Source organism: Lycorma delicatula, chromosome 1 (assembly GCF_047948215.1).
Source record: "Lycorma delicatula isolate Av1 chromosome 1, ASM4794821v1, whole genome shotgun sequence".
NCBI classification, from domain to species: Eukaryota; Metazoa; Arthropoda; class Insecta; order Hemiptera; family Fulgoridae; genus Lycorma; species Lycorma delicatula.
In genome coordinates, this window is record NC_134455.1 from 184341559 (window position 1) to 184361947 (window position 20389).

Genomic DNA, 20389 nt, shown 5'->3' on the forward strand with positions numbered 1-20389 from the left:
TTCACACATGTAGGAACATTAACACAACTGTCAACTGTCAACTGTTAACAAACTGACACTAATGTCAAATTTGGGGTACTGAAAACCCCCATACAGTAATCGAAAATTGAAGGGAAATACCAAAAGTCAATGTCTGGTTAGGACTGCACACGAACAGCATCATCGACCTATTTTTTTCATGGAGTCCACTGTGACAGAACACTCATACCTTGACAAAGTTGAGAACTTTGCCATTCCTCAGATTCCAGCAAGCTTCAGTTTCCAACAAGATGGTGCCCCGGTACACTTACCACCATACAGATATTACCAAGTACTTGAACAACAATGGATGTTGGATGGACAAGGAGGTCCCACTGTATATCCACCAAGATCTCCAGTTATCTCCTTTAGACTTTTTTCTTGGGGATTTATTAAAAGTTATGTATAACAAAGAAATGTTTGAGATCTGGATGATTTAAAATACAAAATCGTTAAAGCTGTTGATCTAATAACATTGCAGATGCTCCTAAACACCTGGCAAGAGTTAGATTATTGTCTAGACATCTCCCAAGTTACAAGGTGCACACATTAAACTTAACTCACTTAAACTAAAACTTGGTGAGCTACTGTGTTTATTAAAAAAAATTATTAAATTATATTAACTATTTCTCTTAAGCTTCTACTTTTGGATACCATTAGCCCGGACATCCTGTATTTCACTTCTTATAAGCTAATTAACTTATAGCTATATATTTTATTCTGAACAGATGCATAGCGTGTTTTGAAGAATCTTGGGTTGTAATAAATCATATTATTTAAATAACTTAAAAAAAGATTTCTGGTATACAACTTTTAACAACTTAATTGTAAAAAAATAATACAAAAACTATTGAATAAATTGCTATATTATTTTATTTTTTTAATTATGTTTTTTTAAAATAAAATGGAAGCATACTGAAATAAAGTAATAAAGGATATTATTTAAGTTTAATAAAAATTAAATTAATTTTTTTTTTAAACAAAAATCAGGTATTATAGATCATTCTAAGAATCCAAGAACCACTATACTGCTCTATAGCTTTGTATAATATACATATTTATACAGCTTTATAGTATATAGCTGTATATAGTATATAGCTTTATGGCTATGTATTCCTCAGATCAAATTTAAACAAAGTGTACATATTAGATATGTTGAACAATATTTCAGAACATTCTACGTATTATTTTGATAACAATATTTTAGTCAAATCACATTCACGTTCATCAAAAGATGTAAATGAGTAACCTCTGATATATAAAAAAAAAATTCCCTCATTTCAGTTGGCAAAGCCATAACAATTATAAGGTGGTAAAATATAATTTCAGGCTAAAAAAGTAAACGATTTAATTTTTACTTAATCATTTTCATTTTTATTGATCAGAAAGTCAATAAGTAAATAAAACCAATATAAAAATCATGAAACTAGGTTTTAGTTATATAGAATATGTATAAAATAGATGGACTACCACAAAAAAGACTTAAATAATTAAAACATACCCATCCATTTTCAGTAAGGAGATTCTTTACAGGAAATATCAACACATCGTATAATAAAAAGAAATCATTGTTAGAAAAAACCCAAGGCGCAGACTCTTCCAAACTGTCACAAACCACTAACCATATTTCTGTTATTATATTTAGTACATCTGGTCTTAATGGTCCCCTGGAAAAAAACATCATGATTAGTTTATGCTTCTGATAAGTTAACCGACCCACATTTCTAATCTAAAATAGTTAAATATTTCTATATTGATAATATTTATAAAACAATATTTCTATAAGCATAGACATAATATAAGGAACTGAAAGAGACAGTAGTCATGAAAAATCCTGTTAAAAAGAGATACAAACACAAAAAGCTTTATTTTATTAAAAATAATATAGTCTCAATGTAACCAACAATAATGTACATAATTCAATAATTTTTGAAAATCTGACTGTGATAGTTGCATGAGGCATGATTAAACTCATGCCAAAGCAATGCAGTCAATTCTTCAATGGAGAACCCTTTGAATGATGTTATTAGAATTCATTAATCAACTAATTAGTTAGTATTATCTGTTAAAAAAAAGTATGATTGCCTTTGTCAATTTGAATCTCTTTGAATATTTGCTATTCCTTACACAATACTTTCAAACATTCAAAATCTAGTAAAGTTGTTTATGATCTAATTCTTACTGTCATGCAATTTGCCTCTACTTACATACTTATAATTTATTTTTTATTTACCTACAGTTGCATTCTTTTTTTTTTACATTTTTTATTAATAATGCTCTTTGTTAGAAGAACAGATTGTTAGGACAAAAAACGTGTCGCTTTTAGAGATTATATGAATAAAATTAATCGAAGAACTGATTTAAATAAAAAATACTTGAATAGTACAAAAATTTTACAATTTCTAAATAGCATATTTATTTTACATGAGAGTGACTACATGTATTTTTTTATGAATGCACATAAAAAATAAACAATTTAAAGATAATCCATTCTTTATCAAATGTTATGGTATATTCAATCAATAGTTACAGAATTTATATGCTATTATTTTATAACTTTTAAGAAACTAACTCAGACTAAAATATAATGGTTCGCTGTTTTTATCTTGACATAATAGAATTTTTACCTATGCACTTTTTTATGGGTTATAATAAATAAATTTAATTAAATAAACATTTTAGTCAAATGAATAAATACTTATTCATTATAAAGATTATACCATGAATGGTTAGATTTTGTTAGTCTACATAAAATAAAACTCAATTACAACAGCATTTTTCAGGATAAAAACTGTGGTCATAGAAGCAACACAAAACAAAAAATAATAAAATACAATAAATAAATGAACAAAAGAGAGAAGTGGTAACAACCCATAATAAATAGAATCAGTGTAGAATAAAATAACAATTTAAAAGGAGTTAATTAAAATTAATTTCTTGTAGTAATAGAAAAAAATTCACTTAAACAGAAGTGGAATTCTTTTTCCGGAAGGAATAACTAAATTTTTCTAAATAGACATTAACTTATTTACAAATATAAATAAACAGATAAAAACTTTGATAAACTAAAATTTTTATTAACTAAAAGATATGATCTATATACAATCATATAATGTTTTTTTTTTTTTATTTATCCAATTAATAAATACACTTAAGACAATTTAACATGATTGTTTATGTTTAAATAATATGGTACTTCAGAGCATGTTAACCCAGATTGCATATAGGAAAGAAAACAACCAGAATAATATGGCTAAAGAATAGCCATAAAATAACTTTCATTCCTAGAATGAGAGTTATTTTATAGCAAGATGGTGAAAAGACACCTCAAATTATAGATAAGGATGAAATAATAGGTAATACTTTATTATTTAAAATTTGGACATGGAGAAGGTTGAAGAAAATTAAGTAGATAGATGGGAGTTAAAATGAGGAAGTAATAAGGAAAGAAAATGAGAAAAGAAACTTATCAAAACAACCCTAACTGAAAACAAACTGGCAATTGATATGAGTCAATTGATATAAAATCATCCAGGACATGAAACCGATGGTCTCAGAATGTCATTAAATTTTTTTATTTGTTTTCCTTACAACCATGTAAAGTTTTATTTTGATATCTTAAATACTTTAAGTTATTCATTTTTTAAATTTGTTAAGAAATACGTTATTGTTGTTAAAGCCTATTGAGGCTTTTAGTGATTGCGACGTTAATTTAGTAAAGAACACATAACTTTGTCAATTTTCATAGTATCACAATGGTTTTTTCACTAAAATTTTCCGAAAAATATGCAGAATAAAGTAAAAATGCATTTAACAACTAATCTCTTAACTACTGCAGTAAATATTAACTCAAAATTGAATTTCATAATTTTTTTGAATAAAAAACTTAAAATTAAAAAATTCAATTTAAGATAAAAGGCACTACAATAACCAAAGTATTTTTTTTTTTAATATAATCCTAAAAGTATGAGCTAGAAGAGTGTGGAAGAACAAATGTGGTTTTTTGACTGCCAGTATTTTTTAAACATTAAATAATACACATTTTATTTCCTGAAAAACACATATAATGGTTCATATACAACATAGTAAAATTAGATCAAATATACAATCAATTTATCATTGATTTTAGAATTATTACAATTACACTTATTACACTGTGTAAAAAAAGTAAACAAAGAAAATGCCAGGCACCTGTGACTAGAAAATGTAAAGAATAAAGATTAAGTAGTTGAGTCACAATCACCCTCTCCTTGCAGGTATAGGCTTCATTAAAGCATCCTGCTTGTTCCAATAATTCAGGATTCAACATGAACATCCCACCCACCACCACAACCTCTCCAAACTACAAGCATAGCCCTTCTTCACCTGTTAGTTTTACCCAGACTGTGATTATTAATGAAAGTTTATAAAGTGTATTTATTAAAATGTCTGCAAACCAATCTGAACAGTGTAGTGTTAGAAAAGGAAATGGAACTGAATGCCATAAGTTGAAATGTGCACAACAGACAAAGCTGGTCAGTATTACATTGTTGGAACAATCAGAAGTTAATATATTAAGTGTGAGGAGTGGGGAGAGCATTGAACAATTAATTTCATTCTGTGAGCGCATAAAGCATTTTTCTTAATCAAGTTTGAGATCTACCAAAATTTCTGTATGGACCCATTCCAGTCTCACAAGAAAAATATATCAGAATCTTTAAGAGTAATAAGTTTGGAACTCTCCTAAAAAATTAAAAATTTACAAAATGTGTAAAATCAGTCCCTGGGCAGAAAATATGTGATGCTTGTAGACAAAACGTTAACAAACATAACACAATATCGCACGATGAAAGTGAAATTGAAGAAATGGTCAGCGATAGTGAAGAGATTAGAAACTTACAACTATCTATTTCTAAACAACAGAAATTGGAAGAAACTAAATTCATTCATGCAAAATTTAGGGGAATTCCCACTCAGACTTCATGGAATAGCATCACATAGCAAATTAAGCTATGCAAAGAGAAAAATTTAATCTGTTACCAGTCAAAAGTAAGCAAGGTTTTAGAAAAGGAATTTACTTTAGCAGGCAATCTCCACTTGCATTGACAAAAGAAATTGAACAAAACATAAAGATATGGACAGACTAACAGACTTAATGAAAGAAAAACTTAATGTTACCATTTCACAAAAAGGAAAAAATACAAATTTTAAACATAGTTCCTGCTTCAGGGAGCAGAAAAAAATAAGTGAAGAATTCAATGCGATTGAGTATACTGCTTAACTAAGGAAAGCTAAAGGATAAGTAAAGAACCTTAAAGATGAAGATATAATTGCACTGCCTAGTCAAGAAAAGGACATCCACTCAATGAAAATGTGATTAAGCTTGTCACAAGGTTTACCAAAGTGGTGAATACTCTCAAGTCATGCCAGGTGCTAAAGATAAAATAAGCATTTCAAGAAATGAATACATGCAAAAACTGCTGTTGTTAGGAAATTTGAATGAGTTGTACTCCACTTTCAAGTTTGAACACCCAGGTCTTAAAATTGGACTGTACAAGTTCTGCATGCTCTGACCAAAATGGTGTGTATTAGCAGGTACTGCTGGTACACATTTTACTTGTGTCTTTACTATTCATGAGAATGTTTCACTATTGCTTTACACTTGTTCAATTGAAGAAAACTATAATTAACTTATTGAGAAGTTAGTATGTTCTAGAGACAACAGAGACTGTATGTTACGCACTGTTCAAACTGCCCTTCAAGCGACAATCTAATATCTTTCATTGTGGAGAGTAGGATCCTAATGATGAGGTGACATATTCCACTTGGATATCTACTGACAGAACTCAACAGCTGCAGTTCACCATAACATTAGAAGAATATCCGGAAATCTTAGTTAAGGCATAGAAAAAATAATACCTCACTCTTTTATTACAAAATCTCAGACCAGATATTTAAAAAAAATCAAAAGCAATCTGGAAGTAGAAGAAGCCATTGTTCTTATTGATTTTGGTGAAAACTGTTCTTTTGTTTTGCAAAATGAAGCCCAAAGGTATCATTGGAACAGCAACACGGCTGTTCTCTTCATCCAATTGTGATCTACACACGTCATGACAACAATGAAGATCTAATAGTTTCTAGTTTGTGCAGAGCGTCTGATGACTTGGAGCATGATGTATCATTTGTTCATGAAACACAAAAGGTTGTTGCTGAATTCTGGGAAAAAGCTTTCCAGAAGTGAAAAGCATGACTTATAGTGATGATGTGCACCACAGCATAAAAACTGCAAAAACTTTCTCAATCTGTGCCTTCATGAAAAGGACTTTGGATTAAAAGCTACATGGTCTTTTTTTGCCACCACCAATGGGAAGTCACCTTGTAACGGTATCGGTAGCACTGTCAAGCACATTGCGACAAAAGCAAGTCTCCAATGTAGTCCTGGTAATGCTACTGATAATGCCCAAAAATTCTTTGTTTTGCAAGACAAAAATAGAAAACATAAAATTCACAATGATTATAAAAGAAACAATGATAAGAGGTATGCCAAAAACTAGAAGCTGGTTTCTCCACAGCCAGGACAGTTCCTGGGACACATAGTTTTCAGCACTTCTAACCAAAATCAGAAGTTAATCGCAACAAATGTCAAGTTTTGATGTAAACTTCTACACAGTCTTCAATTTTTCTGGAGAAAACCCATCAGTGAAGCTATCTGATGTTGGTGTGCACAACTACACTGCCTGCATTTACGATGACCACTGGTTTTTTGGATTATTTTTATAAAAACATAAAGATGAAGGTGATATTAAAGTTAAATTTCTGCATCCCCACGAGCCTGCTGTCTTTTCATTGGCCCTCAAAAGAAGATATTTACTGGATTCCTGTAAGCAGCATAATTTCATGTGTCAACCCCCAGTCACAAAAACATCGGCAAGAATGTATTATTTTCTGAGAAGGAAATTAGTTCAATCAACCTTCACTGCAACAAGATGTTAAAACAAACACAAATTGGCTTGTAGGATCTTGATACTATCTCAAGTTGCATTATATTAATGTGAATTATTTGCCAGTTGTTTCAAGATGTATTAAATGTATTGGCAGTCAAAAAATTGCAGATTTTCTTGTAGAACCTACTTGGTCATACTTTTAGGATTATATAGAAAAACATTTTGACTACTGTAGCACCTTTTATCCTAAACTGCATTTTGAAATTTTATGTTTTTTCTTCAAAAAAATTATGAAATCTAGGTTTGAGCTTATATTTACTGCAGCAATTATGAGAGAAGTTGCTAAATGCATTTTTACCTTATTCTGAATACTTTTTTGAAAATTTTAGTGAAAACCCCATTGTGATATGATGAAAATTGGCAATGTTATAAGTTTTTTTAATAAATCAACGTCACAATCCCCAAAAGCCTTGGAAACAACAAGAACGTATTTCTTAACAAATTAAAAAAATTAACAAGTATTTAAGATATCAAAATAAAGTTTTACATGGTTAATAAGGGTGGCAAATAGAACAAATAAAAAAAAATTCATGACATTCTGAGACTATGAGTTTCATTTTGATTTTAACTAGATGATTTGAAACAGACTGACCCACATATCATGAGAGAAGGGATGAAAATAAACTAGTGCTAGAAGGCTCCATAAAACATAAAAGGGTTAAAATTATAGTGTTAATATTAAAGGGAATAGGAGTTACTATAAAACAAATGAGACGTAAACTAACAATACAAGGAACCTACCTCAAACCAAATACCCATATGAGGATGATACTAGTTCCAAACTAAGATTTTTACAGCCCATTTTTGTATCCTAAAAATTCATCATTTTGAAGTAGTTCCAAGCTGTATTAATTTTACATTAGTGTATACATACCCATAATAAGTATTTAATAATGACAATTTTAGTGTTTGATTCAGAAGCTAAGTGAAACAACATTAATTTATTAAAAATAATCCAAGGTAAACCTAATTTCAATCTTGCTGGCAAAAGCAGTAATTTTTTTTATGTAAGAAAGTGAATAACAAAGAAGCGTCTGACATAAATGAGTGGAAATAACTATTTAATCCAGTATATTGTGACAGAAAAACATCAAATAAAAGGGAATAGTAAAGTAAATTCCAACAAATAAATAAAAATAATTTTTTTTTAAACATGAAGAAAATAATAAGCTTCATATAAAGTCTAAAAATAATATATAAATATTATGAAGGCACATTTACAAGAAGTGCAAAATTAAATGATTGTTTTTGTCCATTTTCTTATCTAAATAAAAACATAACCTAAGTCAGGAAGTAAAATGTAATTGAGAAATAAATGGGGTTAAAGCAGTTATCACAAAAATAAACAAAAAAAACTTACTTCTCTCTAATTATCAGCAGAGTTTTATCAATAACATAATTAAACATTTTTGCAGTTCGTTCTTTAGGCTGATGTAAATCCAATACTGATCGAAGAACATCATACATTCTGAAACATAAAAACAAAATAATTTCATTTATTTGTGTATTAACTGAGCATTCCTGGAAGCCAATTACAGCTATAAAGAGTAAGAAGTACATCTTCAATCCCTTAATCTTATAATCATAGAAGATCTTATGATAAGTGTTTCAGCCAAGTGAGAAATCACTCAAGAAAATAAACCTTGATTCCTTTAGAATTTCATAATCCATTTTCTGTTTCATTAATCAGCTTCAGATTTTTCACTAACCTGAAATTTAATGAAACATAATTCCTATGTAAACTACAGCATGAAAGATTTTTCCTTTTCTATTATTATTTTCAATAAAAAATAATAATAAAAATAAAAACAAAATTATTTCTTTTTCAGTTTTAAGATTAATCATCACATATAACTTAACAAATAAAAATAATTTATAAAACAGTTAGGGCAAAAAAAGTTACAATATATTGGTGACATTTTATGATATTTATGAAAACAGAAATTACCACACATAATAATATTAATACAATTGGGACAAACATCGATTCTGTTTGACAATTGCTGTAAAGTATATAGTCATATTACAAAAGTTGATTCTTAATAAAGTTTAGTTCATACTTCATCCTCAGGAGTACTCAGATTTACATTCATTGACATTCTATACTACCTCTTTTGAAATGCCTGTAATCTTAGTTTGACATTTGTTTATTTCAACAGTGCACAATCTAATGTTGAAATAGTTGAAATGCTAAACAATCCATGTTCTAATTTAGATGACTTGATGACAAAGCAAAATATATTTTGAAAACATCACATGGTGGTGTAAATAGCTTATCATTTTTTATATTAGAAGTAGAATAAGAACATGAGGATGAAATTACTAATTATTTAAGGCTGGATCATCAGGGCAAAATCATGTGGATACATATTACTCTAATATAGTGAGAAATTTTATAAAATAATAATCAACTGATTCTTCCAAAATTGGATGTATTGTAAATCTGGAAATACATACAGAATCTAATGGAAATACTGTTGTCACTTGTTATTTTTGTCTGTGTTAATATTTTTTTGATAAAGGTCATGTAATTTATATGGATCATTTTTATTCAACTCGATATTTTTGTTGAGTTATGAAATCACCAAACACTAGCAGTTGCACAATTTTTTTGCAACTACTATATAAGTCTGTTATACAGAAGTCACAACTGATTAACTGTCTGAAGATCTGGTAATGGGTTCATTGTCTGAACTGAAACTTTGCTTGGTGGTATATTAATGAAAAATAAAGTACTGCTCTCAAAAGTTTTTGTACACAGTAAAGTAAATAAAGGTGAATTTTAGGTGTCAAGATAAACTATTTTGTCTAAAATTATCTGTTTTATTAATTCATCTGATTAAGAATTTTCTAATTTGTTTTAACTTCTTCATTTAGCACTTTATCAATTTACCTAATTCTCAATATCCTCTTGAAATACTATCCTCTACTTGTTTCCTTTTTGTTTTTGTTATTGTCTATGTTACTAGTATTAAAATGCTACTCTAAATAAATGTGTTTAAGAATATCTTACTGATTCTTTATTCACATCTGTTGGTAGTAACTTCTTTTGTGGATAAATGCTAACCTTGCTTAAAAAGGTTAAAGATCAGAAAACTGTTTATGATCTCTGCCTTACATCATCCAGCATTTGTAATTTTACTAACTAGATAACAAAATTATGCACTTTCTGGTGTACTATTGTTACCTACCATAATATTTAAGTTTTATTTTCCTTAAAATTAATATTTTTCATTTTAAATTATAAAATGCCTTTTCCAGGTCAACAAATAGTGTATGAATGGTTTTGACCTTTTTTAATCTTAACATCTAACACTAGCCTAACGTCCAGAACACCTTTCTTCACTACCTGCACTCTATCTGAAACCAAATTGGTCTTTACCTAGTATTCCTTGTTCTACTCACCTGTAAATTCCCTACTGAATATTTTCAATACATTAGATGTTTTTTTTTCATAAGCTACATATATTCATTACTTACCTTCATATTTTATCATTTCACTGCAAGATATAAAAGCTTATCAAACTGAATATGTTTAGAAAAAGACAACATAAATAAAATAAAATACTTACTCTGTATCAAGTTTTACAATAACATCATAATTAACAATGATATCAATAACTGGTAGATAATAATTTTTCAGTTGTGTTAGTTTGTTCTTTCCATGTGTACAAGTAATAATAAATTGTGCTAGGTCACTCTTTGGAAAATATGATAATTGTTTTAAAACACCTACTAATTCACCAACTGTGTTTTCAATAATATTATTATCACAACTGACAACTTCAAATAGTCTTCTCAATCCATCTGAAAATAATAATATTACATAAATAATAAATTCATTTAACAGGTAAACTGTTTTACAATGCGGATTGCATTAATTTCTACGCAAAATAGACATATTTATGTATGAAGCTATTGTTATCTACATATCTATCACCACGAAACCTCCCTCGTCAAACCATTTGCTATAAAAAATAAGGTGTCTCCACATACACTGTTCAGCAGGATATATATGATTCTAGTATTATTTAGTCAAAAAAATTCTTTGTGGCACGAATTAGAACTAATAAAAAATGAACTCTGAATTTTTTTTTTCAAGAAAATAAACAAATCAGAGGATTACCATAACTCCATCAACAACTTCAGTTACAGAAGTTAGTATAAAATTAATGCATAAATACCAGCATAATTATGTAACTAATACATGGAATATTGATATTAAGTTAATATAAGTACCTGACACGATATATATATATATATATATATATATATATATATTGCATTCTGGATTACCTTAATATCTTATTTTGGTAGGTATAAATGTAACAAAGGAAAGAGAGGGAGAATCAGGGAATTTTCTTGGACTAATTCTAATTTTTTTAAATTTTAAAACAGATCTTTAAATTCCTAATAGATACCAGTAGGTACTGTTACAAAACTGTCATAAATTACAAATACAATCTATATGCAATAAATATAACAAATGCAATTAAAGGAGAAAATAAAAACTTGCAAACGTTTTTACAACATGTAGAATCATCTGCCAGTGCACTACTTTAAGATCTTTTTTGGTTTGGAAGCATTCCTTCTTAACTAAAACAAAGATTAAATTATGATTAAATGAAGGTTGAAAGAAATACAATTAGCTTCTTGGTATTTGTATCAATTATAAAATTTTGTACAAACATTCTGCTGTAAATAAGTGCAATCTAACACCTTAGTATTAGTAAGATTAGTAAGTAAATTAGCAAGATTACCTATTTCAATCCAAATAAAATTACACTTGATTTTAGTACCTGTATCCAACCCAAACAAAGAAGATCAAAATACACAGTAAAATATGAATAAAAAATTATTATCATTTCAAAAATTGTACTAATACTTACAGTATATAAGCGGTACAGGGTTATTTAAAACTGTACAGCAATACTTCAGGAATTGATCTGAGACATTAATACAATCAAAAAGAATTCCTGTATAATATGTACCATCCAGAAATGTTTTGTTTTCAAATTACAACTAGTGAAATACTCACCACAATTTCTGCTCCAATAATCAATATTGAAATTCTTGGGGCTCAATTTCTGAAACTTGTCTTTGTTTTCTATTGAATCTGTTTAAATAAATTCCCTCAAAATTAAATTCTGTACAAATTTTGTGAGAAATTTTCATTTGTTTATTGAACAACTTGACAAAGTTAACTTACAACAAACCTAAAACATATTTTTTTCTTCTTTTCTCTATTTTATTACATTTGCAAAACTTTTTCTGGTAACTACTTGATACCAGTCTGGAACCATTATTTTTTTTTTTAACTTACCATATCAAAAAATATAGATCCACCAAATATACTCCTTAATTAGGATTTGAATAATTTCAGTACCACTTACTCATGGAGCAGATAGCAGAATTAAATATTTTGTTATATTTAACTTGAAAACAGCGTTTCTAAACAAATTCTTAAAAGAACTTCTTTATTTATTTATTTTCAAAATAAAAATAATAGACTTATGCCCAATTTAGTCATCCTACCCTACTAAAGTAATTTGTATGTGTTGTCTGTGTGTACGCCCTCCTTAGCTTAGCACTGGAATGTACCAATCACTAGTGGAAAATTCTGATTGATTATTACATGTCTCGTGATGGTCAGGTGTATACTTATTATAATATATATTGATATATATCCAAAATAAATATTAATAATGTGATTGTTTTTCTTCATAAAATAATTTATTTATGTTAAGACTCAGGTTTCATTTCCTCCTTTTTTATTTATACAAATAAAATATTTTCACTTTTTTTTTACTTTATAAATTTTCACTCTTTTTTTTACTCTTTGTAAATTCTCACTTTTTTGTTACTCTAATTAAATGAATTTGTCTAATGCTCTATTGTTAGTCAGTCTTGTTCCAACCTTCACAGACTCACCATGTGTTTATTACGAATGTATAATTAACATATATATGGATTACAGGTTCAAAGATAATAATAAAAACAATTTATATTATAAACAAAATAAAGATTTATTTGAATGAACCAGCAAATAATAAAATATTTGGAATAATTAAACCTAACCAAGGTGGCATATATTATTCGACATTTTTGGTCATTAGAATCCACTGATACTTTGTCAGAAGGTTAGCTTTGAATTATGATAATTTGTTTTGTAAATTGAATTTAATATGTAAATAATAAATTAATTTTATTTATATTTAAGCTTTCAGCTCTCGTAGTGAGTGAATTTGCATATGGATACTATGGATCTTGATGAAAATGTTGAGTGTGCAATCTTTAAAGATGCCTAAACTAACCGAAACCAAATTTAATTGGGAAGATTTGCTGATATTTATTCGCTTTTCCTTGACCAATTTTCATCATACAAAAAAAAAAAATTTTTATACAAGAAGTAATAAATTTTGGACACCTAATAATCCCATTCCAAGATGCTGCCCGCCAGGGCAACCCGCCCAGAGGGCCTAGCTGTGGAGGTGTGCCGTAGGCATGCCCTGCAGCTAGTTAGTTTTATAATAAATGAATTCTGTTGTGTGTGAAAAATGGCGCAAGCCTTATCTGGATTTGCACAGAGAACCTTTCTGATGAAAGGGATACATAATGGATGATTTTTCAATCATCCAGTATATACTTTCTGTTCTTAAAAATATTCTTTCAAAATCCCATCAATCATTTAAATATATTTTTTTAATTTCTAGTGGTCAGTCCCAATATTGAATTTCTGCTTGGGTTGCAGGTGTGTTAATAATACTGCACCTCTAGTTAAGAGTCTAAAGATAATAACTCTTAAAAAATATCAAAAGGAATTCTTACTAATTTTACATTAGATTTACTAAATTATTAAAAATAAACATGTGTAAAATAAGCAATCATTTCCTTTTTACCTTTATTTTGCTTGGTTATATTAAATTATAATAAGAAACATTTTTTATAGCTATAGCGTTTATTATTATTATTATTATTACACTTAGTATTTATTTACAACACTAGCAAAAGTTGTTGAAAATAAAAAGAGTACACTCTTTATATAATATTTATTTTTATATTTTATCACTTAAGAAATAAATTAAATTACACGACAAATTATAAATTTCATTAATAAATAAATAAATGTGAATGGAAAAAACCATTTTATTACCTTTAAAAAAAAATTAAAATACTGTAAAGTACATCTGTCAAAAAAAGAATAGTTTTAAGAACAAGTTAACAAAGAAAACATACAGCTGTATGGGAAGTACACAAGAGTATAGCCAGCCATAACTGCCCAAAACTGGTTTGAGAAGGTTTTAACACAAAATATTAAAACAAAAAATAATAAAGATAAATTTAAAACAAATTTTATATACAACAAACTATCCATTAAGTTAGAAAGAAACTAAGGGTAAAGACCAGAATTATTAAAAAACTTTTTAAAAATTCAAGTATTATTTTTGGCTTTTCAATTACAAATTTGAGAGTTAATTCAATTTACAAGAATTGAATTCATGAAGGTATCATTCTTCAAATTTAGAAAATTTTTTTTGGTAGAAAATGTTTTTCTACCATAGAAATTTTGGGCACAGTATAAATGTGCAACATAAATTAACGTGAATAATATGTGAACTGAACCCACTTTACTTTATATATCACAAGTTTCTACCACATTTCAAACAATACTCTCTTATTTATAAAAAAGATCTATTTTGATAGTTCAAGTGAATCATGAATTTTGAGCATTTTCATAAATCTTTATTTCGATTTTAATAGTAACCACTCTAAAAAAAAAATTACTAATAAATTATTTGAAAAAAAAAATATATGGTTATATTTACCTAAAATACTGCACCAAACAATACAGTAAAGTTGTGAAGCATCATCTTTAATACTTTCAATACATTTTGCTGATGTTTTAATAAGTATCTGATACTGTCGTCTAAATATGACAGAGTTTTTAACAAGTGTAAGGAATTCACTAGCACACTTAGTAGATGAGATCAACTGATAAGCTGGCTGAACTAATTTAGTTCCATTATACAAAAACTCAATTAATGGAGGAACAAAAATATCTATCCAGGACTCATTTTTCAATCCCATCTCTGTTACCAGGTACATCCAAGTCTGAAACAAAAATTTTATGATATCATTAAAATTCTTTTCTATTAAAAGTTTCAATCCCATCTCTGCTATCAGGTACATCTAAGTCTGCAACAACAATTTTACGGCATCATTAAAATTTTCTTCTAGTGGAGGTTATTTTGGATTTTTACTTCTTAATCTAAATAATACAAAGTGTGTGAGAAAAGTAATGAGATTGGTAACACTGTGAGCGATCTGGCAATGCTGTGTCTACTGGCCTCTGTTAGACCGGTTTGTTCATCCCTTCCACATGCTCAGTATGAGTTTCAACTCCGTTCAGCCAACACATTATTTTTGACAGCACCATCAGTGAAGTTGTGTTTTTGTTGTTACGAAAATGGAGCATCGGAATTTAGAGCAACGTTGTGCAATCAAGTTTTGTTTTAAACTTGAGAAATCCACGTGTGACCTTTGAAAAGTTGAAACAGGCCAATGGGGAACAACATTGCTTATCAAGAGCACAAGTTTTCTGCTGGCACAAATCATTTTTGGAAGGCCGAGAACACGTTGAAGATCAACATTGCTCAGCAAGACCTTCAACTTCAAAATCTGACGAAAACATTGAGCATGTGAGGGTTCTTGTGAGATCAGACCGTCGTTTAACAATAAGGATGATGAGTGAACAGTTTAAACATCTTCACCGTACATCAAATTTTGACAGACGATTTGGACATGCAAAAGGTTTGTGTGAAATTGGTGCTGAATAATCTCACAACGGAACAGAAAGACAGTCGAAGAAACGTGTGCGTTGATCTTCTTGAGAGGATTGACAATGACCAAGAATTCTTCAATCGTGTGATCGCAGGTGATGAATCCTGGATATTTGAGTACGATCCTGAAACAAAGCGACAAAGCGAAGAGTGGTACACTCCATCATCTCCTCAACCAAAAAAATGTCGAATGAGCAAATCAAAGATCAAAACCATGCTGATTTGCTTTTTTGACAGAAGGGGTATAGTGCAAAAAGAATTTGTTCCTCCAGGACAAACTGTCAACCAAGTGTTTTACAAAGGTGTCCTTGAAAGGCTCAGGAAAAGAAAAATTTGTATGAGACAAGACATTGCAGACAAGCGGATGCTTGATCATTACAATGCCCTGTGTCACACAGCCAATTCCATCAGGGAATTTTTGACCTCAAAACCCAATCCTACAGTTCCTCACCCCCCTCCCAATATTCACCTTATTTGAGTCCTTGGGACTTTTTCCTTTTCCCGAAATTGAAACATGTCTTAAAAGGACATCATTTTGGAACTCTGGAGAACATTCAAAAAACTGACCGACCAGTTAAAAGCCCTACAGTTAAAGCCTCCCAGCGCTGCTACCAGGAGTGGAAACAACAACTCCACCAGTGTATAGCTGCCCAAGGGAACTACTTTGAAGGGGATAATATTGTTGTTTGAAAAAAATAAAAACTTAGGTAAGTGAAAGGTCAGTCTCATTACTTTTCTCATACACCTCGTACTTTCCATCATAAATAATTTTTCATAACTGTACTAAAAAAAAACCCTTGCCTCATAGTTTTTTTATTCTGAGATATCTTAATCTTACAACAAAATGTGATGATATTTAGCTTAAAAAGTAAATTTCAAAAGTTTATAAAATGTTCAATTACAAAAACTATAGTTAGTTATTTGTTCAAAGGATCATTTCTGTTTTATGTTATTCGTAATACTGAAAAAAAATTTGAGATAATATAAAACGGATAAGGTTATTCATCAGATTGGAAAATTTTAATACTGAAAATTGTTAGAAGGTATTTATTATATTACTTTTGATATGTATATTTAATGCATGTACGTAGTTATATACGTTATAGGATTTTTAAGTTTAATGAGTAAATTCTGTTCACATATTAAACAATACTTTTCTCAATTTTTTTAAAAATTATACAGTGTATGATGAAGTCCTTCTGAAACTTTATAACCTATTCTACTCATGGAAAAAGCTCATATAAAGGTATGTCCTAAAATGCTTAGTGGAGGATTTTGCTCAGATTTCAGATGTTAAAAAAGGGCAGAATTAGTGAATACTTATGGTTTTTGACCTGAAAAATTTAACAAAATAGGTCCCAGAACTGTATCTGCTGTAGTTTTTGAGAAAAATGTAAATAAAAACCTGTTTTTTTAAGTTTGACAGACAATAACACTGTTAAATGGGTATAATAAACATATAAAACTTTTAATCAAAACTTGTAGAGAATTTAATCTTTAACAAAATAATGGTGTATGATAAGTTGATAAAACAAAGAAATGTTAGAAAAATTCAAATTTTACTTAGAAACTGTACATTAGACCAAAGGCCATTATACACACCAGTTAATAGTAATGTTAAAAGATGAGCCCGCCATTTTCAGCACATTTCTTGCCACACTTTTGAACAGTTTTTGTTGTTTTTTAATTCTTCAGGGCGTCCTTAAACTTATCAGCGCATCCACAATGCGGACAAATAATTCCTCATGTATTTTTGTTTTGTACACAAAATTTTTTATCCATCTACAGACACAAAAATCTAAAGGTATTACACCACACAATATTGGTAGCCAGGAATGTGAACCTTCATGACTAATCCATTCCTCATGGAAATGATGATTTAAGCGAGTGGAGATGGAACAAGAAAAGTGAAGAGCCGCACCATCATGCTGGTAGTATTCTTTGTGTCTCACAGCAAGAGGAACACCTTCAAGCAGCTGCAGCAATTCTTCTTGAAGAAAGTATAAGTAGACCTCACCATTTAACTGGACAGGTAATATGAATGGTCCAAACAGCTGATTATGAAGAAGGCTGCACCATACATTGACAATAAATCATTGTTGAAAATTGCCTTCTACTGTTTCAGGAGGATTTACTTCTGCCCATGTATACTCATTAAGTAAGTTGTTGATGCCACCTTGAGAGAAAGTTTCCTCATCGTTAAACAAAACATACTAGTAAAATTGTCAATCTGTATTCCCCGCAGTGTAGAACTCCAAGAGAAGTAGACCATCACCTGGGTGTAGATGCTAAATTGGTTGTTTATGATAAGGATGAAATTTGTTTTGTTAGTGTCCTCCAAACCATAAAATGTAAAACTTTGATTCACTTGATATCATGTACTGACGCCTGGACTGTGCTGAACAGCATCAATAATAGCGTCATGTTAGACAGGTCACTCATAGCTGGTAGTAAACCTATTTCTTGTAAGCTGAAAAGTCGTAAATTGTTCTGGAATCTGGAATTCAGCGATTTGGAAAATGTACTTCATATACTACTGCAGCATTATCATTAAACACCTAAGATGAATACCATATTAGCATATTCCTCTTTTGTAAATAAGTACGGCACTACTTCAATGGCAATCCGATCATGTTCAAACTAAAATTTGCAGAAAACCTTTGCTAACAACAATACAGTTCACAATACCCAATATACTTAATATATCTTACAGAATGATTTAAACACTAATATAGTATTGTGCATCATGGGTCAGCTGTTACTTTACTGCTGAATTTGAAATAATTTTTCAGATAATTTATTTTATTTCCGTCATTAATAAAAAAGTCTATTATGTATGTAATTTTTATTTATTTTTATTTTATGACAGTTGGGTAATTGCCAACAGTAAAATTTGTTACAAATTTTTCACCAAAAATGAATTTGCTTACATTTTTTTACATTAAATAAGTACTTTTCTGACAAATGTAGTAATGAACTGTTCTAAATAAAATATGAATTTTTGTAACTTTTCTTCGTTTTATTCAACTTATCTTGCACCATTTTGTTCAGAATTAAATTCTCTTCAAGTTTTGTTTTGTTTAAAAGGTTTATGTGTTCATTACCCACCTAACAAAATGGTACATCAACTTAAAAAGCAGGATTTTTTTTTCCCAATTTATTGATTTTCACCCCAGATTTCTTAAAAAACTACTGCAGATATGGTTCTTGGACCTATTTTATTAGATTTTTCATGTCAAAAACCAAAAAAAAGTCACTCATTTTGTCCCTTAATTAGCGCCTAAAAATTTCAGTATGACCTCATTTTCAGCAGGGTAGCTGAAATCTGAGCGAAATCTTTCATTAGCCTTAACACAAGTGAAGCATTTTTAGGACATATACTTTTTTATACATGTACTTTTTCCATTATTTTCATGAGTAGAATAAGTTATGAAAGTTTCAGGAGAACTTCATGATACAAACTGTATAAAAAAAAAATCTGTAGAGGGAAGTAAAATTTTTGAAGCAGTTAGATTTACATAATCTTTTCATTTTAATTAATTTTTGTATTACTGAAAAATAAAACTTCAGGATAGACAAAAACAGGAAAGCTTTAGTCTTTTTCAAAAATCATCTAAATGATTTTCATTAAGGAAATTAGTGACATTTTTCTAAGTTGAAATTTACCAACTTATCTGTTTGTTTAACATTCCGGTGTTCAATAAAAGGTTGTCGAATACCATGGTTATATCAAACATAAATATAATACACGTTTTTCTACCTAATTTATAATCATTTTTTAAAATTAATCAATTGATTTAAACCAATTTTATAATCATAAATCAAATTACTTTATCTAATTTTACATGTCTGCAGATATGAGAAGACTGCATCTCATTCTAAAATTTAACCTAATTTTTCTTGTCTTTTTATTTCTTTTATAAAGTTTAACATTATCACCATTAACACATGCATTAATGTTTGATTTACAATTGTTAATAGGTTAATAATAATGCTTATTAACACAAACAATAGTATCTGAAGGATAATACTACAGTCTTAATGAGTTTTACTATAATATTTTTTGTATGTCTGTCACGGTAAAAATACTGAATATCTCTATATAATTTATAGAAATTTTGGCTCTCAGAAAAAAATAAAAATATTATTAAACATGATAAACTGAAATATTCTATCTTAAAAACAGTGTGGTTTTGACACTCTAATGAAATGAGGACACCATCATCTTTCAATGCACAGCTTTTCCAAAATAAAAGATCCATCCAATAAGCACCAGTATAATATTCATACAACAAAGTCTGCTTGCTGGTGTGCATTTTAAAATCTGAAAAATTTGGAGCAATCTAATTGTGCAATGTCAATAACGACATATAATCAATAATTTATAGCAAGAAGCAGTTATCTTTATTATTTAGAATGAAGATATTGCTCCATTAATTCCTTTTTTATCAAAAGAAAAGAAAAAAGTATTTAACTGAATAAAATGGTACAGCTAATACTCATTTGATAAAACTAAGAATAAAAAAAAAATTCTCAAGGTTCATCATG

At 29.0% G+C, this 20389-nt stretch overlaps 1 protein-coding gene across 1 annotated transcript in view; it reads right to left on the minus strand.

The window, feature by feature from the left end:
• LOC142326097 (uncharacterized) overlaps positions 1 to 20389 on the minus strand; it is a 126718-nt gene that overhangs the window by 63180 nt on the left and 43149 nt on the right. Inside the window, exons 6-9 of the mRNA XM_075368282.1 lie at positions 14828 to 15113; positions 10574 to 10808; positions 8362 to 8469; positions 1520 to 1685 (exon numbers count right to left, since the gene is read on the minus strand). Coding sequence (XP_075224397.1) covers positions 1520 to 1685; positions 8362 to 8469; positions 10574 to 10808; positions 14828 to 15113 — 795 coding nt within the window. The remainder of the gene's footprint in view (positions 1 to 1519; positions 1686 to 8361; positions 8470 to 10573; positions 10809 to 14827; positions 15114 to 20389) is intronic.